This window comes from Opisthocomus hoazin, chromosome 30 (assembly GCF_030867145.1).
Source record: "Opisthocomus hoazin isolate bOpiHoa1 chromosome 30, bOpiHoa1.hap1, whole genome shotgun sequence".
Taxonomy (NCBI): domain Eukaryota; kingdom Metazoa; phylum Chordata; class Aves; order Opisthocomiformes; family Opisthocomidae; genus Opisthocomus; species Opisthocomus hoazin.
The window spans coordinates 1,282,531-1,307,246 of NC_134443.1; the positions used below are offsets into that span (position 1 = coordinate 1,282,531).

General features: G+C 57.2%; 3 protein-coding genes across 5 annotated transcripts in view; 2 read left to right on the forward strand and 1 right to left on the reverse strand.

The window, feature by feature from the left end:
• Positions 1 to 260: 260 nt before the first annotated feature.
• GLMP (glycosylated lysosomal membrane protein) lies at positions 261 to 4,750 on the forward strand. The gene is made up of 6 exons (XM_075445404.1): positions 261 to 366; positions 804 to 1,061; positions 1,997 to 2,179; positions 2,328 to 2,546; positions 2,691 to 2,968; positions 3,731 to 4,750. Exons 1-6 carry the CDS (start codon positions 307 to 309, stop codon positions 3,897 to 3,899), a joined length of 1,167 nt encoding a protein of 388 aa, XP_075301519.1. The 5' UTR covers positions 261 to 306; the 3' UTR covers positions 3,900 to 4,750.
• A 1,444-nt stretch (positions 4,751 to 6,194) lies between these two features.
• TMEM79 (transmembrane protein 79) lies at positions 6,195 to 9,885 on the reverse strand. 2 transcript variants are annotated; one of them, XM_075445406.1, is made up of 5 exons: positions 9,853 to 9,885; positions 9,140 to 9,244; positions 7,424 to 8,260; positions 6,988 to 7,201; positions 6,195 to 6,696 (listed from the first exon to the last, which is right to left on the reverse strand). In XM_075445406.1, exons 3-5 carry the CDS (start codon positions 8,157 to 8,159, stop codon positions 6,495 to 6,497), a joined length of 1,152 nt encoding a protein of 383 aa, XP_075301521.1. In that variant the 5' UTR covers positions 8,160 to 8,260; positions 9,140 to 9,244; positions 9,853 to 9,885; the 3' UTR covers positions 6,195 to 6,494. The 2 variants fall into 2 exon arrangements, with proteins under 2 accessions (XP_075301521.1, XP_075301520.1); XM_075445405.1 differs by lacking the exon at positions 9,853 to 9,885 and having other exon boundaries at positions 9,140 to 9,445.
• Positions 9,886 to 10,214: 329 nt separating this feature from the next.
• Positions 10,215 to 24,716, forward strand: part of SMG5 (SMG5 nonsense mediated mRNA decay factor) — a 34,111-nt gene continuing 19,609 nt past the window's right edge. For both annotated transcript variants that reach the window (XR_012766375.1, XM_075445393.1), the window contains exons 1-6: positions 10,215 to 10,337; positions 18,352 to 18,450; positions 19,076 to 19,199; positions 19,856 to 20,012; positions 23,100 to 23,189; positions 24,514 to 24,603. Coding sequence is in view for 1 of the 2 variants with exons in the window: in XM_075445393.1 (XP_075301508.1) it covers positions 10,261 to 10,337; positions 18,352 to 18,450; positions 19,076 to 19,199; positions 19,856 to 20,012; positions 23,100 to 23,189; positions 24,514 to 24,603 (637 nt within the window). In the remaining variant the exon portion in view is untranslated. The remainder of the gene's footprint in view (positions 10,338 to 18,351; positions 18,451 to 19,075; positions 19,200 to 19,855; positions 20,013 to 23,099; positions 23,190 to 24,513; positions 24,604 to 24,716) is intronic.

A 24,716-nucleotide genomic window follows, 5' to 3' on the forward strand; every position in this document is an offset into this window, starting at 1 on the left:
AGTGCCGCTGCTCGAGGGGGAGATGCTGAGGCCGGATTGAAGCCGCGGGGCTGTGACTTGGTGCCGTTTGCCTCAAAAATAAACCGCGGCGTTTCTGTCTGTCGGCATTTCCGTCTGTCCGAGCCTTGGCTACAGGCTGGGGGGGAGAGGGAAGGGAGACGGAACGATGCGGGATCCCCGTCCCGCGGCCGCTGACGCGATCGTTTCCACCCCCAAAAGTCCTTCCGGAGGGCGGCGGCCCCTTTAAGAAGCTGCGCGGGCCCTTGGAGGTGCAGGCGCGGTCACGTGATCGGGCGGGATCCCAACATGGCCGCTCGGGCGCTGCCGGTGCTGGCGGTGCTGCTGGCGGCGGGGAGCGGCCGGCGGGTGAGCGGGGGGGGGGGGGCCGGGGGGGCACCGGCGGTCGGCCCACTGCCGGGGGGGGGGGGTCCGGGCTTGGCAACGGGACGCCCCGGGGGCCTCGTCCCGCCGGGAGCTGCGGGGGGGGGGGAGAAGGGGGGGACTGCCCCGCGGATCCCGACCCCCCGAGCTGGAGGTGGCCCCCGCGGGTCCCCCCACCTCCGTCCCGGTGCCACCCACCTCCGGGCTGTGCCCTGACCCGGCGGGAGCAGCGGGGCTGCAGGCAGGGAAGCCGCCGGGTGGGCAATGCGGGGGGCTTCGAGGCCTGGGAAGCCCTTGGGTGGGCAACGTGCGGGGCTTTGACGCCTGCGGAGCCCCGAGATGAGCCCTGGCCCCAGCGTGCGGAACCGTCGCGCTGCGGTGGGTGCGACCGAGACCCCCGCCAGCCCCCCGTCCCTCGGCAGGTGTCGATGCAGTACAACCCCGGCTGGAACGGCTCCTCCGTCAACCTGCTCCACGTGCGGGCGGAGGGGCCCGGCGACACCCTGCACTACGTCTGGAGCAGCACCGGGGCGCCCGCGGTGCTGCTGCTGGCTACGGGCGGCCGGAGCAGCACACTGCGTGTCGACTGGCCCCGGCTGCTCTCCCCGGCTCCCGCGGGCGCCGTCTGGATCGACCCTCCCAGCAGCGTTGTCTACGCCGCTGCTGTTGTCTTCACCAAGGTAATCGCTGAGGAAGGCGGCCCGGCCCCGGGCGAGCTGCCCCGCGGCGGAGGGGACGCGGGGTCTGGCGTGGCTGAACGTGGGCCAGCAGCGTGACCGGGTGGGCAACAGCATCTGGGCTTGGATCAGGAATGGGGTGGGCAGCGGGAGCAGGGCAGGGATCGTGGTGAGGCCGCCCCTCGAGTGCTGCGCTCAGCTCCGGGCCCCTCACTCCCAGCAGGACATGGAGGGGCTGGAGCGTGGCCAGAGCAGGGCAGCCAGGCTGGGGAGGGGGCTGGAGGAGAACAAGTCCCATGAGGAGCGGCTGAGGGAGCTGGGGCTGCTCCGGCTGGAGAAGAGGAGGCTGAGGGGAGACCTCATGGCTCTCTGCAGCTCCCTGACAGGAGGGGGGAGCGAGGGGGGGTTGGTCTCTGCTCCCCAGTAACCAGCGACAGGACGAGAGGAAACGGCCTCGAGCTGCGTCAGGGGAGGTTCAGATTGGAGATTGGGGAAAATTTAGTTACTGAAATCATGCTCAGGTGTTGGCTCAGGCTGCCCAGGGCGGTGGGGGAGTCCCCATCCCTGGAGGGGTTCAAACACCGTGTGGATGTGGCACCTGGGGACACGGTTTCGCAGGCGTGGGGGTGTTGGGGTGACGGTTGGACTCGATGCCCTTTGAGGTCTTTCCCAGCCTTGATGATGATTCTGTGACTGGGGCAGAGCAGCTTGGTCGGCCGCTTTCCCCGCCGTGGCAGAGCGGTCCCCGTGTGTCTCCTGCTCTGGGGGTCTCTGTCTTGAGCTGTGATGGTGCCTTGAGACGTTGGGGCAAGGCCGCTCGCTTTGGGTCCCCTTCCTGTCCCTGGTGGCAGCGGCAGCCTGGGGACCGTAGCACAACGCGGTGGTGTCCGCAGCAGCTGCTCGTGGCTCCCGGCCCCTCTCCTCTTCCTTCTCCCAAGGTGTTTGAGTACAGCGAGGCCGAAACGCCGGAAGAGCTCTTCTACCCCACGTACGACCTGGCTGACTTCTCCTGGGACAGCATCAACCGCACCCTCAACCACACGGCCCTGACGGCCGAGTTCACTGGCGTCCCGGCCACCGACCCCAGCGGCAGCTTCTCCAACGGGAGCCTGGCGTTCCGGGTAGGTCCCTGGGCGCATCCGCTGCCCCGGGGTGCTACAGCGAGAACACAGTGAACGTGCCACCCAAAGCACCTTCTAGAGAGGGAATGGTGCTCCTTGGTGTCCCTGCTGGTGACGGCGCTGTCCCTCCGACCCGTGTCCCCCGCAGGTGACAGCCTACGAGGCCGGTGGCCGTGATGGGCCCCTGCCCAGCCTCCTGCACACGGCCAACAGCTCTAAAGTGGAGTTTGTCCTGGCCGGGGTGGCTCCGCGGGGCAACGGCTCCCGCTTCGTGCTGGAGGTGGCCACGGTGGAGGAGACCGGAGCGGCGCAGAAGCTGCGCTCGGCCCGCTCCATCGACGACGAGTACACTCCCACCATCTTCGAGGTGAGCGTGGGGCGAGCACCGCGCTTGGGGACGTCCCGTGCTGCAGGATCGAGGCGGGAGGGGGGAGCTGGGGCTCCCCACCACGGCACGGGGACCGTCTCCCGTCCTCCCTTCACCGCCCGTCGCTCTCCCTCCCTCCCCCAGATGCTCTCCCTGGTAGCCGAGTCCCGAAACGACAGCTCCGCGCTCAGCTTCCTGCAGTGGAAGGCGACGGCCTACGGCTCGCGGACGCCCAGGCGCGAGGACAACATCCAGTGCCGGGCGCACGGCCTTCAAGCAGCCAACTGGACCCTGCCCGCATCCAGCCTCGTCCGTGCCTACTTTGGGGAGGGCGCGGGCAGCGCCTACACCGTCAGCGCCCTCAATATCTCCTTTGGCGGAGAGGATGGCAAGGTTTACCAGGAGAAGCGCTACCTGAGCTGGTGAGGGGGGTCCCTTTGCGCGTGAAATGACGCTCTCCCAGCCGCTGGTAACTTGCGGTTTGGGGAACGGCGGGGCTGGAGGGCGGCTCTGTTTAATAATTGTTTCTTTTCAAAAGTCTGCGTTTTCCGGTGATCCCGTAGCGAGGCGTTTTCGCAGTTTATAGCAGCCTCTTTTTATGGAGCACCTCTCCTCCGAGGACAGGCTGAGGGAGCTGGGGCTGCTCAACCTGGAGCAGAGAAGGCCCCGGGGTGACCTTAGAGCAGCTGCCAGTGCCTGGAGGGGCCGACAGGAAAGATGGAGAGGGGCTTTTCACAAGGAGGTGCAGTGATAGGACAAGGGGGAACGGCTCTAAACTAACAGAGGGCAGATTGAGATGAGATATTGGGAAGAAATTCTTCCCCGTGAGGGTGGTGAGGCCCTGGCCCAGGCTGCCCAGAGAAGCTGTGGCTGCCCCCTCCCTGGCAGGGTTCAAGGCCAGGCTGGATGGAGCTCTGAGCACCCTGGGCTGGTGGAAGATGTCTCTGCTGATGGCAGGGGGTTGGAACCAGATGATCTTCAAGGTCCCTCCCAACCCAACCCATTCTCTGATTCCATGATTTCCTCGCCTTCCCCCAGTCTGGGAGACCCTCTCCTGCCCCATGGGGGATCCTGCCAGGACATCTCGACCCGACGCTATCGGGGTAGAAAGCCGCAGCCGTTCCACCCGTGGGACAGAGCTGATCCCCAGCTCCAGGGCTGATTTCCCGCACCCCCTCCCGCAGGTCGGCGCTGCTGGGCTTCGGGCAGCCCCCCAAGGACACCTTCTCCCCCCTTGTCATCTCCATCATGGCCGTGGCGCTGGGCACCCCCGTGGCGATGCTCCTGGTGGGCAGCTGCGTGGTCCTCGTTGCCCAGAGGAACCGCTACTCCGAGTACGAGCCCATCAACTGAGCGGGACGGTCCCTGCAGAGACCTCTGGGATCCTTCTTGTCGCCAGGAAAGGCCCGCGGCTGCGGCAGGGGCTCCAGCGCCTGCGCTCCCCTCTCTGTGCTCCCCTCCGTCGCTGCGGTCCGGGCTCCGAGGGGATCGGGGCGACATTTGCAGCAGTTCCTGCCGTAACACGTCCCTCTGTCCCGCTCCCTCCCGCTGCCCGGATCCTGCGTCCGATCATGCTTCTTCCTCTGGATTTTCAGTCCGCAAAGGGAAGCGACGGGGGAAGTTGGTCAGGGTTGCCTTCAGCCGCGGGAAGATCCTCCTCCTCCTCCTTCAAGGGATCAAACCACTGTTCCCTACCTGCAGCCAAGCAGCAGCCGGGACCGGCTGTGCCCTGTCCTGTGCCACCTCCAGAGTCTCTCGGGTGGCTCCAACCCCGCAGCAGGGCTGCAGGACAGGGCTGGGGACCAGTACTCGCTCCTGCCGGCGCGCGGGGAGCCTGGCTGCTTCTCCCTGGGCTGGGGGTGTCCCAGAACGGCTCCGCTCAACCCAGCTGGGCTTCACCGACTCCTCAACCCCCAGCAGGCGCTTTCGGCTGTGCTTGGCCTCGGGGAGGGCCGCTGCTACGAGAGGGAATCCCAGTGCCGCTTCGCTGCAGGTGCTTGAGCTCGGGTCCGTGCCGGGAAGGGCGGCTGCAGCCTTGCTTGCGGTTAGCTGCGGCTCTGCGGGGCTGGCAGCTGCTCGAAGCCACGGGGTAAGAGGGGCTGCGGCTGCTCGGGGGCTGCAGAGGTGCCGCGTCACTTGAGGGGTGCTGGGTTTCTGCGTTCTCCATCACCGAGTTGTCTTTGACCAAATAAAGTGGATTTCTACGAGCAGTTTGCTGTAGAAACGCTGCACTAGGGGCGAGAGCGAGGAGAGCAGCTCTTGGGCCTCGCAGGAATTAAAGGGCAGGAGCAAAGGTACAAAAACACGCCTGGGAGAGGCCAGTGGTCTCCTGGGGTGCATTAGGAGGAGTGTGGGCAGCAGGTCGAGGGAGGGTCTCCTCCCCCTCTGCTCTGCCCTGGGGAGGCCCCATCTGCAGTGCTGTGTCCAGTGCTGGGCTCCCCAGTTCAAAAAAGATGAGGAGCTACTGGAGAGTCCAGTGGAGGGCTACAAGGATGAGGAGGGGACTGGAGCATCTCTGCTGCGAGGAGAGGCTGAGGGAGCTGGGCTTGTTCAGCCTGGAGAAGAGAAGGCTGCGAGGGGACCTTAGAAATGCCTCTAAATATCTGCAGGGGGGGTCAGGAGGACGGGGCCAGGCTCTTTGCAGTGGTGCCCAGCAACAGGACAAGGGGCAACGGGCACAAACTGGAGCAGAGGAAGCTCCAGCTGAACCCGAGGAAGAACTTCTTCCCTCTGAGGGTGACAGAGCCCTGGCCCAGGCTGCCCAGAGGGTTGGGGAGTCTCCTTCTCTGGAGATATTCCAGCCCCCCTGGCCGCGGTGCTGTGCCCCCTGCTCTGGGTGACCCTGCTTGGGCAGGGGGTTGGGCTGGGGGATCCCCAGAGGGCCCTCCCAACCCCCCCATGCTGGGACTCTGTGTGAGGAGGCAGGCTCCCTGCCCCTGTGTTGACTCACACCCCGGGGCGGTTTTGCCTATGAGCCGTGGGGTCAGCGTGAGCCCAGGCCGCAGGCCGTGTCTCTGCCGTCCCCCCACTCATCGGAGGGAGTCAGACCGTTCCGTTCCCCGACTCGGCTGGGCTGCGCTGGGTGAGCTGCTCCCAGGATCCAGCCCTCAGGGATGGGACACGGGACAAGCCGAACACTTGGCACATGTAGGGAAGGGAGGGGCTTTCCCTTTATGTGGTGGGTTTTGAACTGGTTTGGGTTGTGCCTGAGAACTGGAGAACTGAGACAACCAGACTCCAGGGGTCCCTTTGTGTCTGCACCCTCAGGGTGCAGGCTGGGTGCCCGTCCTGGGCGGATCGGCCGTCCCCAGCCTTAGGCAGCAGCAAGCCAGGTGCCACCTCACTTCTCCCCTCGCGTCCCTCCTTGGGGCAGGGCTCCCTCCCTCCTACCTGGGCCAACTGGTTTGTGAACCAGGCGCTGAACTTTCACCAGGAGGAAGAGGAGGGCCAAGCTGGGCAGGACTGGCTGCACCGCCACGAAGGGATGGGTGCCGTGCTGAGAGATGGACAGCTTGGGGGAAACCTCGTTTTTTCCCCTCTTGGAAACATCAGTTTGGGGCTGGGTGATGGCGACGCTACACGTCCTGGCAGCAGCGTTTCCTGGGGGAATTTAACCCACCCTCCCCAAACCAGCCACGGAGCCACGCGGTGAAGGGCTTTATTGGGCAAAGCAAGCTCCAGCAGGAGGTCAGGCAAATCCCGGCCCAGCCCATCCTCGCGGAACGGGGCTGACAGGGTCTTGCTCCGGGCCCTGTTCGCCCTCCGCCAGTGAACTCCCAGTGCAGAGGGTTTTACAGCTCAGCTCTGCCAACCCCGGGTGCCCGGCAAAACCTTGCCGGGTCGGGGCAGAGACCCCCAAGCAGATCTGCCTGCAGCCCTCCACCTTCAGGGCAGTAAGGAGGGCTCAATCCCTCTGCACCGTGGGGTCCCGGCACCCTGTCTCCTCCCTCACCCCCAGTACCGGAGTTTGGCCCCAGTGACCTTGGAGTCCTCGGGCTTCGGCCCTGCCACAGCAAGGAGGTTTTGGGGCTCCAGGACGAACATGCTGTACAGGTTCCAGAGGAGCATGGCCAGGAGGGGCAGGAAGGTCATGCTGAAGCCGAAGGCGCGGAAGGAGCGCCCGATGGCGTACGACAGCCAGTAAATCAACCTGGGGAGGGCAGAGAGGGGCGGACTCAGTGAGGGCGATGGCCTGGGGCCGGCACCCAGCTTCGCTCAGGGGTTCTGACCCCAGCGAGGGTTTGCCAGGCACAGCTGCTACGGGAAGCGGGATGAGGGATGGAGCAACCCTTCCCCTGCGCCGGCCTTCCTGGGTATAAAACCGAGCGAGGCGCTGCCGGAACGGGAGTTTGCACCAAGGCATGGTGTCTGCCAGCACTGACAGACCCCGTTTGCACCCTGGGTGCTGCCGCAGCCCAGGGACGGGAAAGGAGCCACTTACCGGGAGATGGCGAAAAGCCCGGTGAGCAGGGGGATGAGCTTGAGGACCTCCTGCGGGAGGTAAGTGGCCAGCACAGCCATGTTGAAGAAGTAGAGGATGAAGAGCTGGACAGACTGGGAGACGTAGGTGCGGTGGATCTCCACCTCCCGCTGCAGCTCCCCGAAGGGCTCCAGGGCGGAGGAGCAGAGGCGGGAGATGCCGCTGACGATCATCCCTGAGGGGCAGAGAGAGGGGCTGAGCAGGCGCCCAGCGAACCCGCGCTGGGGGAGCACCAGAGAGATGCAACGGGGTGGGAAACCTCTGTCTGCTGCTTCTGATGGGAGCAACGGAGCTGCGTAGAGCCCAGCCCCGGCTCTGCTCCCCGCTCCCCACAGCCAACGCAGCCCAGCGGTGGGGGTGAAGGGCTTTGCACGCCAACCCCCCCACCCCAGCTCACCCAGAACGATGGGGAACGTGGCAAAGGCGGCGCAGCGCAGCGTGTAGACCAGGCGGGCGCTGACGGTGGGCAGCAGCGGGGCGTCAAACGGCAGGAAGACGTAGGCCCCGTAGACGAAGCAGGGGCAGAGGAGCAGGGCCCCCACCACGGAGGCTACGGCCTTGAGGTTCCCGGTGCCGCAGTCCCTGGCACACGGGCACCGCGGCCCCTCGGTCAGTGGCTTGGCCGTTCGCCCCTCGAAGCCCAGCGGGTCGCTGTAGCGCGAGGGGCCGATGGGGAGGAAGACCTGCTTCTGGCGGAGGCTGTCGGGTCTGTCGCTGGGGGAGACGTTGCCCTCCTTGCCCTTCTCTGGGGCCCATGGGGTGGGTTGCTTCTTCTTCGGCTTGCCGGGCGTCCGCTCAATGCACTGCGGGTCGATGGGCACAAAGACGTGGGCTGGCATCACGGGCAGCCCGAGGGCTTCCTCGTCTTCGGCCTCGGCTGGGGGGCAGGTGGGAGCAGCCTCCTTGGGGTCTTCGCGGCCTCCTTCGGGACTCGAGCGCCTTTTCGTCTCCGCGGGCTCCGGCTGGCCCCAGGCGCTGGGCTGGCACCGGTCCCACGGCAGGGTGGCATCAGGGTCCCTCGGGTGTTCAGCTGGGGCTAACGGCACCTTGTCCAGGGGGGTGGCCTGGGCCACCTTCTCCAGCTCCAGCAAAGCCACCTCCTCGGCGGGCAGGATGGGGTCAGCGGCAGCCATGAGAGCGGCCGGCTTGGTACGGCTGGGGACTGGCAAGAAACTCTCCTGCGTTTTGGGGTGTCGAGAGGGGGACGAAGGCTCCCGGCCCTTCTGCTTTCACCCTGTGCCAGGAGAAAGGAGACAGACAAAAAAAAAGCAGAAATTAGAGGTTTGGGGTCGTACAGACAGCTCCAGTTACAGCGTGGGGCGCGAACCGGCAGCCGCCACCCCTCGAGGCCCCGGCACCCACCTGCGCTCCGACTATGAGGAGAAAGCAGCGCCCAGCCCACGGCAGCGGGATCGGGGCGTGTGGCATCACGCCTGTGGGCACCATCGCCCGGCGCTGGGCGCCCGGTGAGCCCCGGGTGCGGCTGTGACATGGTGGCAGCCTGGGAATTGTTTCCCCATCCCTGGGTTTGTGGCTGGGCGCAGCCTCGGGGGAGCTGGACGCTGCCCGGCCGATGCAACCGGCTCCACCCGCGGCTCCGTCCTGTGCCAGCACCAGCCAAGCCCCGATACTGGGCGAGAGCGGGCCAGGCCGCATCGAGGAACCACAGCTAAAGTCAGGCTGAGCCAGATTCGCTGCCTGTTGTGGCTGAGACCGCGCTGGGGCGGGCACAGGAGGCTGCCGGGTGCCACTTGCTTGGGGGGGGAGAGCAGGAAATCCAGGCAGAAATCCCCCATTTTTCCCTCTGAGCAGGGGTTCCCTGACTCTTTGCCCGTCCCGGGTGTTGCTGGAAAGCCTCCAGCAACGGAAATCTCTCTTTTTTTTTCTCCCTTCTGGACACATTTATCCCTGCACCCCCAGAAAGATCCCCGGCCTGGCCACAGGCGTGGGGAAACCGAGGCACGCAGTGGCGCAGGGCTTCTCCCGAGGTCCCCCAAGGAAGTACGGCTAAAGCAGCGTCCCGTGTCTCTCCCGCCTCCATCTCCCCTCTCCCAGCCCCGCTCGCCCCACGGGACACGGGAGGAAGGTGGGCTCCTCTCGCCGCGAGACTTACGTGGAGAGAGGCAGGGGGCCATGGGGCCGGGGGCCGCGCAGCGGCGGGCTCTGCTGGGAACCTGCGAAATGCTTCCAGGCTCGCTCTGCCTTCTGGACTTCAAACCTGTTTAACCAGCTCAGGTGGGGCCGGCCCCAACAGGGCAGGCGCAGCGGCCTCGCCCGACGCGGCCCTGAGCCCACGGGCAGCCCCTCGGCCCCGGGTCGGCCGCCGAGCCCGTCCCGGGGGGCCGTGGCCCTGAGCGGCGAGGGGCAGCCACCGCGTAGGGGCGAGGCCGGGGCGGCGTGGCCCCCTCGCAGGGGGGGGTTGTGCTGTGCTGGGAGGGCTGGCAGCAGGCCCAGGGCCTGGGGTTGGAGCAGCCGCGGTGCTCGGCTGCCATGGCCGAGCCGGGCTGTTCCCGCCAGAGCCACAGCCGAGCCGAGGAGGCGAACGGCAAAGGGACGGGGGGGGGGAGCCCTGGGGAGCTCCCGCCATGCTGCGTGGTGGCATGAAGGGATTCCCAGGCCTGGGGAGGGATTCCTCCCGCCATTCCGGTCACCTCACGGCCCCCACAACCGGGGAGGGTGGGCCCTGTCAGGGGGCCCGGAGGCCCTGAGGCGCCAAGGCTGAGGGACGCCCGGCCCACAGCTCCTGCCAGGCCCGCGGCGTGGGGCAGCCACGGGGAGAACCCGGCAGAACCACAGCGAGAACCGGCAGCAACCCCGCCAGCCCACCTCCGGCTGCTGGCGCCGATAAAGCTCGTTGACTGACGCCGGCGCGGCCGCCATATTTGCCAGCACTAAGTACTGGCACGGCGGCGGCGTGCGAGAGGGGAAGGCGGAACTCTCGCGAGATGACGCCGCGAGAGCCGCCATCTTGCCAGCACCCAGTGCTGGCGCGGCGAGAGCGTAAACTCTCGCGAGGTGAGGCCGGCCCCGCCGCCGCCATGTTTGCCCGCCGTTCGCCAGTCTCGCGGCGAAGTCTCGCGAGAGCGGCGCGGGGCAGGGGGCAGCCGCGCAGCCATGGCGGCCGATCGGGGCCGGGGGTGGCGGCGGGGAGCGGCGGGGGGGAGCGGCCGCTGCTGAGGGGGCCGTGAGCCGAGCCCCGCCGGGCCGGGCCGGGCCTGGGCCTCGCCGGGCGCCATGAGCCAGGGCGGCGGGGCCAGCGGGGAGAGCGGCGAGCCGGAGGCCAAGGTGCTGCACACCAAGCGGCTGTACCGGTGAGGAGAGGGGCGGCGGGGGAGGCGAGGGTGAGGGACCGGGGGGAGGTGAGGGGAGCCAGGGGACATGAGGGAGGTCAGGGGGCATGAGGGGGGGTCAGGGAACATGAGGGGACCGGGCGAAACGAGGGGGGCGAAAGGAGGTGGGGCGGCGTCCAGAGGAGGCTGGGGAGGGCCGGCGCGAAGGGGACTGGAGGGCAATGGGGGGGAAACGGTGGAGGCCCGGGGGAAGGGAATGGGGAGCTTAGGGAGACCGGGAGGGAGGAAAGGAGATGCGGAGGATCCAGAGGAGACTGGGGATGACCAGGGTGGGGGGGTGTCCCAGAGGAGACTGGGGTTGACAAGAGTGAAGGGGATGGGGGCCCCACAGGAGGTTGGGGATACCAGGGTGAAGGGGATTTGGGGGAAGACAGACCCCAGAGGAGGCTGGGGATGACAAGGGTGAAGGGAATGGGGGGGTGGTGTCCCTGAGGAGACTGGGGATGACCAGGGTGAAGGGGATGGGGGCAGAGGAGACTGAGGATGACCAAGGTGAAGGGGATGGGGGGGGGGGGGGTGTCACAGACGAGACTGGGGATGACCAGGGTGAAGGGGATTTGGGGGAGGACAGACCCCAGAGGAGTCTGGGGATGGCCAGGGTGAAGGGAGGAGACCCAGACGAGATTGAGGACCAAAGCGAAGGACACTTAGGGAATTTAGGGAAGACTGAAGGGAAGGAGATGGGGGGGAGTAGTCAGGGAAGATTTAGGGGGCTTGGGGAAGGAGATGGCGGAATCGAGGGCAGACTGGGGATTAATGAGGAAGAGGGGAATCCAGGGGAGATCAGAGGGAAGCCTGGTGAGGGGAGGAATCCAGGGGAGATTGAGGGGTACCAGGGGGAAGGGGATTGGAGGGGTATTCAGGAAAGGTGGGGGAGGGAGATGGTGAGATTTAGGGAAGACTGGGGGAAACAAGGAAAGGGAGCAGTGAAATTTAGGGAAGATTGAGATGAAGAAAATTAGGGGGAATCCGGGGGAAGTGGGCAGTACTAAGGGAAAGGAGAAGGGGGGAGTTTAGGGCAGGCTGGAGGGAACGGGGTTGTGTGGGATCCAGAGGAGATGAGCAGTACATGGGGTGGGGAGCGGCACTGGTGAAAAGGGGGTGTGAGGGCTCCAGGGGAGATGAGTCAAAACAAGGAGCTGTGGGGGATCCAGGCAAGGTGGGAGGACAGCGGAGAGGTGGGGGGAAGAAGGCAGGTGGGAGGGGGAGAACGGGATTGGGGGGAAAAAGAGTGTAGGACAGCCAGGGAGATGGGTCAGGACGTGGTGGATGGAGGAAGGAGTTATGAGGGATTCAGGGAGGTGGGGTAGGAGGTGATGGGGGCTGAAGGGGAGGGAGGTGTGGGGATGTAGAAAGTCAAGGGCAAGAGATGGGGGGCATCAAGGGAGAGGGAGGGCTGGAGAGGGGGTCCGTGGTGTTAGCAATAGATGGGGATTATGTGGGAAGGGCTGGAGAAGAGGGTGTGATGAGCAGGAGCTTGAGCCGTGGCACTGTCCTGCTGTACGGAGGGCAAGACTGCTCTAGCTGCAGATCTTCCCAATAAAACACTCCCTGGGACTCCACTCTCACTTATGTCTCTGGGCTGTGCGTTGCAAATAGCGTCGCAAGACGAGATTCAGGCAATAATGATGGCCTTGGTCAGCTCAGCCCAGCAGGGACGAGGTGCCGCGCTGTCAGCGCTGGCTTGTTGCGTGAGCGTGGCCCAGAAATTGTCCCCTTCTGTCTCAGTTTCTCCATCAGTAAAGCAGATTCACAGTGGACAGTGTGGTTTCAAAGACGAGCAAGATGTTGAAGGCAAGAGGTGGATTTTTATGTCAGGGTCTGTTTTATTTTTGTCTTGCTGGCTTGCTTGGTAACGTTGGGCATGTCCCTTCATCTCGTGGAACCTCACTGCCCTCCTCTAAAACAGGGCAAGGCTTGCCTCCCGCCGAGAAATCAGGCAAGATCCTTGCCCAGAAGTCCAAAGCAGTAAGAGCAGGTTTGAGTGGTGGTTACTAGAATTTGTTTCCGTGATGCGCTTCGTACAAGCACGTTCCCTGCGCTTTGAAGTTCCATTCGGTGCATTTCTGATTGCAAGGTCAGTGGTAAAACACAATGGCTTGGAGTGCCCGAGGTGTGGGCTGCGTGGTGCTGGAAGCACCTCCGGGGCTGTGGAGCTCTGTATCTGCTCTCAGATGGAGATACCCCGTTTGATCTCAGGGTGGCTTCCCACGTCTGCTAGTGGTTGAGCTAGTGCAGCGTGACACCCTGCCCGCTGCCACCTGAGGTGTGGTGGACAGAGCTGGAGAGGATGTGTGTGCTCCCGCTTGCGAAATAGAGTGTGTTTTCTTTAAGCCACCTTCATCATGGTTGGAGATGTGTTTTACTTCGTGGTCACAGTGGACCAGGAATGCCTGACAAGCAGTACCTCACTGGCTGCTGGAACTCAAAGTGAGGGTCCTTTGACAAGACACGGGGTTGGTCATCAAAGCAAGGAAGCTGTAGTTTTCTGTTTAAATCTTTATGGCAGAAGAAGGCGTGTGTGGTTGCTTTATAGCATTTTTACAGCAGAAAAAGAAAACCACGCTCCTGTAGAGGTGGCTCGTCTTTTCACTGGAAGTAACTATTGTGATTCTAGAGCAGGATTTACAGTATCTGCAGGGGCCACAAATTTTCTTGCTGCGTAGCTGATAGCTCTCTTAGCAAGCTTTCTACCTGAGCAGTCTCTTGTCAATTCTTCTGTTTCAGCCTGAAGTTCAGTCAGATGAAGCAGTAACTCCCTGTCCTCTGAGAAGCCCCTTGTACTGTGTGTGATGGCTGACTGTCTCTGGAAACTTTTGGCCGTCGGATTAAACAGTGCCTTTGAATCGCAGGTGTTTGAATGTCATGGCTATAAACTGCGCTCACGCGGGATCAGCTTTGTGTCTGCCTGTGAGAGCAGCGGGAGTTGAGCTCAGGTCTCCACGGTCCTTGGCAAGTCTGTTGGCCGTTCAAGGGTCCTTTTGGAGTTGAGGATGCCCATCGCTGTTTGCAGGGTGGTCTTTGATCTTTTCCATTTAAGTCTTCCTGGGTTGGTGGTCCCCACGTTTCACCTCGGAATGTGGCAACTGGGTTATCCTGGGTGCTGTTTTACAATGTGTGTTTTAGCGTAGGGTGGCTGGATTTATTTTACAGATTTCTTTTCCAGATTCTGGGTAACCCTTAGCTCGCTGGCTTTGCGTTACTCTTCTTGTCTGCCAGCCGTGTTCTGGGCAGTACTGTGTGTGTACTGACACATGTCGGAACACAAATGAATGACTGCAGTTCTTTTCACTGAGAAATGTCTTACTCCTCAGAGACCGTGGCTCTTAGTGATCTATTAAATAAGGAAATAGAGAAAGGACAAATAATTCTCACTGCCATCTTGCCCCATCCCAGAACGTTAAAGGCACAGGAGTGAAGTGATAGATCGGTGTCAGCGTGGCTGGAGAGGACTTTGCGTTGGACCGTTTCCACCCTGCTTGGCATGATGTGCTGTACTTGGTTCTTTTAATAGACTGGCATCTGATTTGCCTCCTCTGTGATTCTGATGTGCTGTCTGAAAGCAATGTTTAAACCCAGCAGGTATAAAAATGGGTACGTAGAGAAAATTTGGCCTCTTAACTGCTAAGTAAAATTCAGGCCATGGTCTCAAGCCACCCAAGGCACAAATGCTAGATGGCGTTTTAACCAGTGCATGGTCTGTTGCTCCTGTGTTGAGGTTTCTTGACATTTCGAGGTGAGGCTGGCTCCTCTACCTTTTTGTCCTCAGAACTGCAGACACAGGATCCTTGGAGGTCATCACTGGCTGTCACAGATTCTTCTCCACTCCTGCCTCCACCTCTTCCAGCACCAGCGCGGAGCTCGTGCCGATAAGAAGACATTTTAGCATGGGGTCTGCCTTCTGCCTCACAGCTCAGGAACCCACATCCTAAAAGATAAACCTTGCTGCTTTCAAGTCCCCAACTCTCTGTTTCTTTATGAACCCGTAAAAAGTAGCAGAAGCAACCAGCATCTTCATGTGCCCATCCCTGGCTGTTGTAGGAAACAAGGCTGTATGGGAGATGCCCTCCGGGATGCCTCCCACCCTGTGCTCGAGGGGAGCGTGAAATACCCTCCGGTGTCCCTGCTCGGATAGTCCTGGAAGGAAACTTTTCTGTACTGTGGATTTGGCAGGCACTGGAGTCCTGGTGCATGTGAGCAGGCTTTCCTTAACTGTTTGGTCACATTTCTTACCCGCTGACACTGCTGACAGCCAAGTAGCTGTCTGTCTGCTTGCGACTTGGAAAGGGCGTTCTGGCAACTGCTTTTTGAGTAATCCATGTCATTTCATGGGCGTCAGGCTGCACGGTATCAAGATGCATTTCTGTCACTGCTGAACTCGGGAGGATTCTTCGATGGGGTTTTGTAACCTTTTTTTAGATATAAAAAAAAGCCAGAGGCTTGTTTGGTATGTGAGCTACTGAGCAGTGAGAGAACCATGTGGCCATGAAGGAATCTGAACTGAGTAAGTGGCGGGAGAAGGAGCCAGTGTGGAGCCTTTGAATACAGTTAGCGTATGCGTGAGGATTTGGACACACGGGTTCACACCAGCACGTGTGACATCCCACCCTAAGGGCTGGCCGCGTCCTTGGGTGCAGGTGTCGAGTGCTTGTAGTCACTGTGAAATCATTTCCCACCTTGAGGTGTCAGTGACACGTGAGCTGGTATCAGACACACAGCAGCTGCCGTTCCGGTGCACAGTGAACACATTTTTACAGCTATTTTGAAGTCGTAGAGACTGCCTCTTTTGGCGATAGCGGGGAGGAGGGGTGGACACCCCGGCAGGCTGTGCCGCCATTCAGCGAGACCTGGGCAGGCTGGAGAGCTGCGCGGAGAGGAACCTGATGGAGATCAACAAGGGCAAGGGCAGGGTCCTGCACCTGGGGAGGAACAACCCCAGGCACCAGGACAGGCTGGGGCTGAGCTGCTGGAGAGTAGCTCTGCGGAGAGGGACTGGGAGTGCTGGGGGACGACAGGGTGACCCTGAGCCAGCAGCGTGCCCTGGCTGCCCAGAAGGCCAATGGGATCCTGGGGTGCATTTAGAGGAGTGTGGCCAGCAGGTCAAGGGAGGTTCTCCTCCCCCTCTACTCTGCCCTGGGGAGGCCCCATCTGGAGTGCTGTGTCCAGTTCTGGGCTCCCCAGTTCAGGAAAGATGAGGAGCTACTGGAGAGAGTCCAGCACAGGGCTGCGAGGATGAGGAGGGGACTGGAGCTTCTCTCCTCCGAGGAGAGGCTGAGGGAGCTGGGCTTGTTCAGCCTGGAGAAGAGAAGGCTGCGAGGGGACCTTAGAAATGCCGATCAGTATCTGCAGGGGGGGGTCAGGAGGATGGGGCCAGGCTCTTTCCAGTGGTGCCCAGTGACAGGACAAGGGGCAACGGGCACAAACTGAGGCAGAGGAAGCTCCAGCTGAACCCGAGGAAGAACTTCTTCCCTCTAAGGGTGATGGAGCCCTGGCCCAGGCTGCCCAGGGAGGCTGTGGAGTCTCCTTCTCTGGAGATATTCCAGCCCCCCTGGCCGCGGTGCTGTGCAGCCTGCTCTGGGTGACCCTGCTTGGGCAGGGGGTTGGGCTGGGGGATCCCCAGAGGGCCCTCCCAACCCCCAACATTCTGTGATTCTGTACTTCTCTCTGGGAATCAAATGAATCAGTGGTTCCCCTTTCTGCCAGTCACCCTTCTGCAAAGGAAACAAATCAGTTCCCCGTGAGCCACGTTTCCTGCTGCAGCGCTCGCTGCAGAGGGCCTTAGAGAGACAGGGTGGCAGGACATTAATTGCAGGTTGCAGTAAGGAGATGTTTATTGCCTGCTGCTTTGTGGAGATGTGTTTTGGGGAAACTAAATATGTGTGTGGCTTGTTTTTTTTTTTTCTCTCCCCCCCTTCCCTGGCAGTATGCTGTGAGCTTGGATGAATGCTTCATACTTACTGCCTTTTCCCTGTGAATCAAAAGGCATTTTACTCGCTTGCCTTGCTTGCTGCTGAGGGTAATAGGTTGTTAGAGCTTGCAAAGGACCTTCAGGCCACATGAGAAAGATGCTAGTGAGCAGAGGTGGCTGTGGATATCAAGGTTAGTAGCAGACTTTTGTGTGTGATTCTTACACTGTTCTTGGTTTTCTTTGTGATTATTTGGGAAGAAGTTGGTTCAACTCCGTGGTGTTTTGATCTCGTAAGGCAGTCCTATTCCCTGCACTTCTTTTCTTCTGTCAGGTTCTGTGGTTTTCTGAAAACAAAAGAGATCTCCAGTTATCCTGGGATGAGAGTCTTCCCGTAACATAGTGTGAGATGGGACATTTTGAGCTCCTCGGTGTTCTGGGTTTTTTTGGGGGGAGGTTCCTTTTGCTGTTGGTGGGTTTGTGAAAGGAGATTTGCCTTGCTAGTGAGGTGCTGGCATATGAAGCCGTCTGTTACTTTACAGTAAGATCTGTAGTTTTCAGGGAAGTGGTGCTGGTTTCAGCCTCCCCCCTTAGCAGATGGTTTTGTGTGCTCTTGCCTGCGGGTGCCATGCGAGTGTCTTGTGTTCAGTCTGGCAACCATTTGTGCGTGTGCGCGAGAAGGTTCGGCCATGGCGTTGCGAGTGCGACGGGGGAGTTTGCATTCTGCAGACGATGGAGATTTCGGGGAGGGGGAGCAGCCGGTAGCAGCGTCTGACTGTTCTGCTTTGCAGATATTTGCTCTTAATCAGGTCTGTCCCATTCTGTATTTACAGCGCATCTTGCTTGTCTTCAGCTGCTTGTTCAAACGGTTCTCCGTGTGCGGTGGGCTCAGCAGTGGGAGCAGTAAAGGTCTGAAAGCAAACGAGGAGTGGCGGGTAGATAGGTGTGAAGTTGAGGGGGAGAACAAGGACCCGTGGAGTTTGATAGCTGACGGCTGGGGATGGCTCGGAGGACGTATTTCGTGGAGGAACATGTGGGGTCACCAGCTGGGACAAGTTCGTTGCAGGAGTCAGTTTGCTGACCTCAAATATGGGCTTAGCAAAGGCAGAGGTTGAGAGGTGATCTCTGTTGGTAGGAAGGGTTTAGCACGGCCGGTCGATCTGGCTTTATCGAACTGTCCCTGAGATACTGGTGAGGGTATTTTCTGTCAGCACTAACGCTGCCGCAAGTCCCCGGTTTTATTTCACCGCAACGTTCCGGAATTGTAGTCTGATTTGTTCACAGCTACAAACTTTCGAGTGCTTGAGATTTTACACACGGTGTGGTTTTCCTCCTCCAGGAGCAGAGTCTTGGACAGTGATTCACAAAAGTGTTTTTTTTTTTTACATGACTCAGATGTTTGGAGGTTGCTTGGTCTGTCTTTTAGCTGGCTTTCAGGGGAAAAAGCTTGTAACAAATTTCACATTTTAGACTGGTTTTTAATAGTTCTATCTATCACTGAGAGATCTTTAAGGGCTTTAATCAATGAGTCACTGTAACAAAGATCATGAAGTTTTGGCAAATGAGAATGATGTGAGTTGCCTTCTTTCATAGACAAGAAGCAGGAATTGGTGGAGGTTTGACTCTTTCCATATGAAAACAGTAATTGTTAGAAATTAATCCATTTTTTAATCAGAGAATTTAAGACATTTAATTTAATCTGAGTGTGTGTATAGCATGATGTAATTGCTGGGGTTAAAAGTTGCTAACTTGTCCAAGGACATTTCTGACTTTGCTACTATAGAAATAATTGACTTTTTTGACCAGACAGGCAGTGGTAACTGGTGATTAAACAGCTGACTTGCAGCCAAATCATTATAGCATGTGTAACACTGTTTTTTTCTTTTTTCCATAAGCTTTTTAAAAGAGAGTACAGAAAGAAAATCAATTAATATGGTGTGGCAGTATAATGCAGCTTGCTAATAATGGAATTAGCTAGGCTGGTACGGTTCTGTGCAGACATCCCGGATCTCATGAAATAATCCCAGATAACTCCCATTCTGAAACTCTTCTCTCTGTGTTACCTTGCAGAGCAGTGGTAGAGGCCGTTCATCGGTTGGATCTCATCCTTGGTAACAAGGCAGCGTATCAAGAAGTGTTCAAGCCGGAGAACATCAGCTTGAGGAACAAGTAAGTTGGGCAGGGCACTTGTTTTTTGTATTTGGCGAGGGAAAATCCATGTGAAGCAAGACATGGAGGTTTTGAATCTGCAGTTTCACGGTGTACCCGATATGCAGGGCACCACTTCACCTGGGATCCCTCCGGGTTTTTGAAGCAGAGGCCACATTTCAGATCTGTGTTTGAGTGGCACCTAACCGTATAGTCCATGGCTGGAGGCTCTCCTGGATGTTGTCGTAATAAAGTGTGTCGTCTTCTTGTTGGCCGGTGCCTTCCTTGTAATTATCTTAAAAAACTGTGTGGTGAAGAGACTTCTTCTATGTGTGTGAAATCATTTATCAGGTTCAGAGGGTGCCTGGCGGGGTGATTTTTCCTACGAATTTTTTAAGCTGTCAGGACAATTCTTGACATTACTGTGATTTAGGAAGTTACTGATGGCCAGCTGAGCCGAGGTAACTGGTTAGGTGTATGGCTGTTCCAGATGCTCTTGTGTGGGAGTGATACCAGCTGTACCGTCACCAGATGGCCTAGCTCGTCCGTCGTAATGAATTCAGATTTTCCTCTGCCATGCTTATGCAGTGGCAGCTGTATTTGAAGCTGCTGTAGCTAAGTGTGAATTCTCTGCTGTCTGTCTCAGGCTGCGGGAGCTGTGTGTGAAGCTGATGTTCCTACATCCAGTGGATTATGGAAGAAAAGCAGAAGAACTGCTCTGGAGAAAAGTTTACTATGAAGTTATCCAGCTCATTAAAACAAATAAAAAGGCAGGTATCTATGGCTCTGGCATGAGAGAGTCTCTGGCTGTGCAATGGGTGAGACCGAGTTAAAAGCGTCGTTTGCTTGGAGAAGTTGTGCTCTGAACACAGGGCAGGAAGCCAGGCACTCCGGAATTTTAATTGTGGAGCTGACATACGCTTTTTGTCTATATGTGGGCAGGTAAGCTTTAATGATCTGCTGAGACAGCTGCCATTGCAGAAGATATTTTAGGATAATTTGCTTAATTTTTGTCTTCCCATATTCAAAAGACATCTGTTTCCATGTAGAGCGATGGTCTTAAGAGGCTTTGTTAGTGCTGATTGTTTTTACTAGAGCTGATCACTGGAAAATACCCACAGTATTCACACGTGTTTTCTAGTGCCATGAACTCTCTCCTGGTGATCTGATTGTCTGAATGTATTGAAGGTGCTCTGGCCAGACACCTTGATTTTATTTATTTGTGGTTGCAGCAAGTTTTTCTCCTTCTTGATGCTGACCCTTAGTAAATACCACTAGGTACAACGTTGTTGAGCAAGAGGAGGTAGAGAACTGTGCAAAACCAAGTACTACCCCCTGTCTTGCTTCATACTGGGTATAACTTGGGTGGCCAGCCTAAAAAGAAACCCGGACTGCGTTAACATACTCTCATTTTTCTTCCCTCCAGCACATTCACAGCCGTAGCACACTGGAGTGCGCGTACCGGACTCACTTAGTGGCTGGCATAGGGTTTTACCAGCACCTTCTCCTCTACATCCAGTCTCACTACCAGCTGGAGCTGCAGTGCTGTATCGACTGGACGCACGTAACGGACCCGCTAATAGGTTAGTGCTCAGTCTCTTGGACTTGGGGACAAGGCCTGAATCCCGCACAGGTGGCTTCCTCTTGTGCTAGGCCATCTTTCTTTCAGCCTTCAAGGGATTATCTTCCCCACCCCCCATTAGCCAGTTGTCTGCTTAGAACAGACTGTCTGTCCTGCTGTCTTTTCCATGGCGTTGTTTTGTTGGGTTTTTTACTACTAAACTAGGCAAGAAAGAAGGGTTTCTAACAGGAAGAAAATGTTATTAGAAGATTCTTTAGTAACTATTCAGTGATGGTAGATTTTTATGGAAAACTGAAGAGCGCTTCTGGCTGTACAGAATGTTTTAAAAAGCTTAATTAGAGCAGAGAAACAGGCCATTGAGGGAACAGATTCTTGAAATCAACAGGTTTTTGTCAGGACATCTTATTCACTAGATGCAAGATACTGTTCCTCCTCTTGGTGCCCCTTCTATCTGTGCTCTCTTCACATACTTCCTAGCTGTGCTGTGTGTAGCTTTGAAACTGCTGTTGAGTCTTGGACTGAGGACATGAGGAAGCTTCTGTAACACAGTAAGGTGTGTTAGCTGTCTCAGATAACCACCTCTGTGCATGCCCTTAGATGCAGGGTAATTTGAGGTATCTTACCTGTTAGAGGTGGAAGAAGAAGAGTGTTTACATTCTTGAAACAGCTCAGGGCTGCATATGCATTCACATCCTCGATTACCTTGTAATAGTTTGTTCATGTTGGCTTCTGGGCTGTGCTCAGTGGCCTCAAGGCATGTCCAGGTGAGAAATGGAACTTCTATGTTTTGTGCACTATTAGCAAGGGTTTAATTGACATTCGTCAAGCTGGCAGGGGGGGAGGATGGCAGAAACCACCATAAGAAGAGTTAGTATGTAGAACATTTCAGTTGCTGGTATCCTATTCTTAGTTCTGGGAGATGGTTGTGTCACGATCAGCTTTGAAATGTCGGTTTAAAAGGCAGATGTCCCTGGCAACTGTTGCTTTGAGAAATGTATCTCAGTACTACAGAATTAATAAATTCTTGAAATGTGCGTTCCAGATGGGCTTGTATCCTGTGGTGCGTGATTACATTTGAAAGGCTCCCCTTATTGAGGTTTCTTAATGTGCTTAGGGTGTTTAATTAAAAGGATGCAGCAGATGAGTGTGTAACTGGATAATAAAAATGTAACCTTGCATATCCAGAAAAGATAGATGTGTAAGAATCTCGTATGAACTACAGATTAGGGTGGACACAACTTGATGGTTATATAAATGGGAGCAGGAGGATCCAAAGCAAAAAAAAAAAAGGGCGGATAGGTCCAATAGCGTACACGGACGTAGATTTGAAAGCCAGGTATTTGTATAACACAGCTCGTACAATGCCTGTTAGCAAGTGGGAACCGTTCCTCCCTGGTCACTTAAACCTCGAGGTTTCACTTCCACTCTTTTAAGCTAAGCCAACAGGGAAGCAGCTCAGACTGCAGGCTGGACTGGTCTTAAAATTATCTTCCTTTGGGATTCCTGTTTTAGGGGGTTTTCTCCTCCAGAAGGTGGGAGTCCTTGACAACAGGAAGGCTGAAGGTAGCCTGACTCCGTGCCCCTGGTCTGCGCGGTGGCGGTCGGTGCTCACTGGAGAGGAAGCGTGAGCGCGGCAGCCTTTGCCTGCTGGTCTCGGGCTGAAGCAGGGCCCCGCTGGGTGGGGAGAAGGTGCCAGAGGGGAGGTGGGAAGCACCGTCTTGCCAGTGGCAGCTCCTCCCAGGAACTGAGTCATGTTTGATGGCCGAAGTTAGTTCAGATCAGCTGGCTGCAGCCTTCCACTGTTGCTTTTGACACTTTCCACTGCCTGAACTGTGCTTTTTTTTTTTTTGTAAGTTCAGAGTACAAGAGAGTAGGCTATTTCGGTTGGAAGAGACCTACAACAAGCATATAGTCCAACTGCCTGACCAATTCAGGGCTAACCAAATGTTAAATGTTAAGCACATTGTCCAAATGCCTCTTAAACACTGAAGGGCTTGGGGCATCAACCCTCTCTCTAGGGCGCCTGTTCTAGCGTTTGGCCACCCTCGGTAAAGAAATGCATCCTGCTGTCCAGTCCAAACCTCCCCTGGTGCAGCTTTGAACCGTTCCCATGTGTCTTATCACTGGATCCCAGGGAGAAGAGCTCAGCACCTCCCTCTCCACATCCCCTCCTCAGGGAACTGCAGAGAGCACTGAGGTCACCCCTCAGCCTCCTTTTCTCCAAACCAGACAAACCCAAAGTCCTCAGCCACTCTTCGTGGGACGTGCCGCTCCTCGTAGGACGTGCCTTCCAAGCCCTTCAGCGGCGTTGTTGCCCTGCTCTGTGCGCGAAGGCAGTTTCGTCCAGAGGCAGTTCTTCCCAACTGACTGCAGATACCCCGTCTGCAACACAGATTCGCTGTCCTGATTTTTCCTCCTTTTACTTCTCTTCCTCCCTTTTTGCTTGGCCAGGCCTAAATCTAGATCTCAGTCTTTAGACGATCAGTTTGTTTTTGTCTTCAGTGTCGGGCAGGGTATGTCCACGTTGTCCGCTACTGCCAGGTGCAGGTGTGCTCAGACTTGGTTCTGCCTTCCAGGGATCTGCGCCGGTTCCTATCCAAAGGCCCCATGAGCCATGCTAACAAAATCAGCCTCTGAACAGGCCTTATTAGTGCGTGCTGGATGCGGTGTTAACACAATCACGTGGCTTGTGGACGGGAATTGGCCTTTTTCCTCTCATGTGAGTGCGAGCGGAGCCAGCTCTCTGTGGCATACCTTGTAGACGGAGTCTGAGCGACAGGCATTTCAGTGACTGTTAGCGATGCAGTGACACGCGCTACCCCTCAGCAGCAGGAGTTGAAGGGGGAGTGGGCGAGCATCGGTGTCTACCTGTATTTTCTACATTTGTTTTCTGCATCTTGACAACAAGCTGGTACCGGCGCTGGTCTCGAAGATGCCACAGACAGCAACCAACAGTGTGGTCTGACCATGCAGTGTTTGTCTTCACCCGGTGAAACGCTGGGCGTCTCAGGCAGAGGTGTAGGCTGCTCGTGTGTCTGTCCGGCAGCCTTTACCCAACGGCGTACGTGTCTTCATATTTCTCGTGTAGGCTGCAAGAAACCTGTGTCTGCATCGGAGAAGGAGATGGAGTGGGCACAGATGGCGTGTCACAGATGTCTGGTTTATCTGGGAGATCTAGGTAAGAACAGCGTCGTCTTTCAGGGCAGCCCTTAATGCGTTAAAAAGGTGGTGCCTGTACGGTGCTGAGTCCGCCGTTGTCTGTCACCAGCCACAGTTACTTGCAGACACTGGTTTTCCCCAGACACGTTTGTCAATGCCTGGTGTAATCTGAAATCCTCGTGGGTAACCAAACCACGACGAATTGCAGAAGCTTTGTTTTTGGGCGAGTGGGCGAGGCGTTTGCTGTTGATAAACAGCCACATCTGTGGCTGTGTGACGATAGGAGCCTTTGCTTTTATTTATGTTATTTGGACAGTGTGAAGGAAACTCAGAGGGGCTGACTTCTCAGTTCAGACCTGCTTTGAGGTTGCCTTACGGAGCTATTGTCATCAGCACAAGTGTGGCTGAAAATCAGATTTGTTAAGCAATCCTGTGAATCAATCCAGAGTAGTAGGCCACCGCAGAGCCCCAGGTTCTTTGTCATTGTGTCTGGCTGCGTGTCATCCCTTTTATAGAGACGTGTCTATCCCACAGTCACGACCTCCCGAAGTGTGTGGTAAGTGTGTCAGCTTCTTGCTTGATTGTGGGGGTGAAGGCAGCGAGAAAACATGTAACTGTGTGAAAAACAGCTACTTGAAATGTGGCGCGGGTAAATGTGCTTGACACGCAGCAGCCTTCAAGCTCTTGAAAGCTGTTTGGCATTATCGTTGCGCGTGAATCAGCCCGAAAATGGCATTGCAAAGAAATGACTTACCTGACTGGTGGGAGAGAAATGTGCTCACGTCCTCACAATGCTTTCACCAAAGGTTTTGGAAATGCCTACTGTTGCAAAAAAATTTAAAAAATAATAATAATTTTTTTAAAAAATTTAGTAAAGTTCGGTCTAGCCACAGCCGGCTGTTTTATTAGGTCAGCTGGCTCCCTTTGGATTTCACACTCTGCTGCAGTAGAATATAGTCTGTTTGAGGTACTGGCAAATGGAGCACAACTCGGAGTTATTTTAGGGATAAATGAATCAACACTTAACATGTGGAGCTGAAAAATGTCTTCCTTTTGCTTACATGCTGCCACAAGTGTGGAGGGATACCCTCTTTGCTTGGAGTGGCAGGGGTTGTGATGTGCAGAGTAGCGCAGTTAAAATAAAAGTGCTTCTGAGGGGCCTGGAAGACTCTCTACGTTTCTGTGTTTTGCCAAGAGCAGTTCTTTGATGGATCTGTTGACTTGGCCAGTATTTCTAGTTTTGTGGTATTTTTACTCTGTGGGGAAACTGTGCTTCTCTGCAGCAGGGAAGAGAAGACGCTGTGTTCTGGTTTCTGATGTGCAGTGTGTGGTTTTTCTTGCAGCTCGCTATCAGAATGAACTGGCAGGTGTGGACACGGAGCTGCTGGCTGAGCGGTTTTACTATCAAGCCCTTTCTGTTGCACCGCAGATCGGTGAGTGATCTACCATGAATTTTTAGTTGTAAAAATCATGTTGCCGCAACATGAAAACAAGACTCGGTGATACTACACTACTCAGGTTCATATCCTGATGCTCAGAGAGGAGT

Excerpts from the sequence above, each read along its gene's own strand:
- GLMP (XM_075445404.1), top strand. The coding sequence starts at position 307 with ATGGCCGCTCGGGCGCTGCCGGTGCTGGCGGTGCTGCTGGCGGCGGGG. Across the intron at positions 367-803 it reads CGGCGGGGAGCGGCCGGCGG|GTGTCGATGCAGTACAACCC; the intron begins GTGAGCGGGGGG and ends GTCCCTCGGCAG. Across the intron at positions 1,062-1,996 it reads CTGCTGTTGTCTTCACCAAG|GTGTTTGAGTACAGCGAGGC; the intron begins GTAATCGCTGAG and ends CCTTCTCCCAAG.
- TMEM79 (XM_075445406.1), bottom strand. The coding sequence starts at position 8,159 with ATGGCTGCCGCTGACCCCATCCTGCCCGCCGAGGAGGTGGCTTTGCTG. Across the intron at positions 7,202-7,423 it reads CACGTTCCCCATCGTTCTGG|GGATGATCGTCAGCGGCATC; the intron begins GTGAGCTGGGGT and ends TCTGCCCCTCAG. Across the intron at positions 6,697-6,987 it reads GGGCTTTTCGCCATCTCCCG|GTTGATTTACTGGCTGTCGT; the intron begins GTAAGTGGCTCC and ends TGCCCTCCCCAG.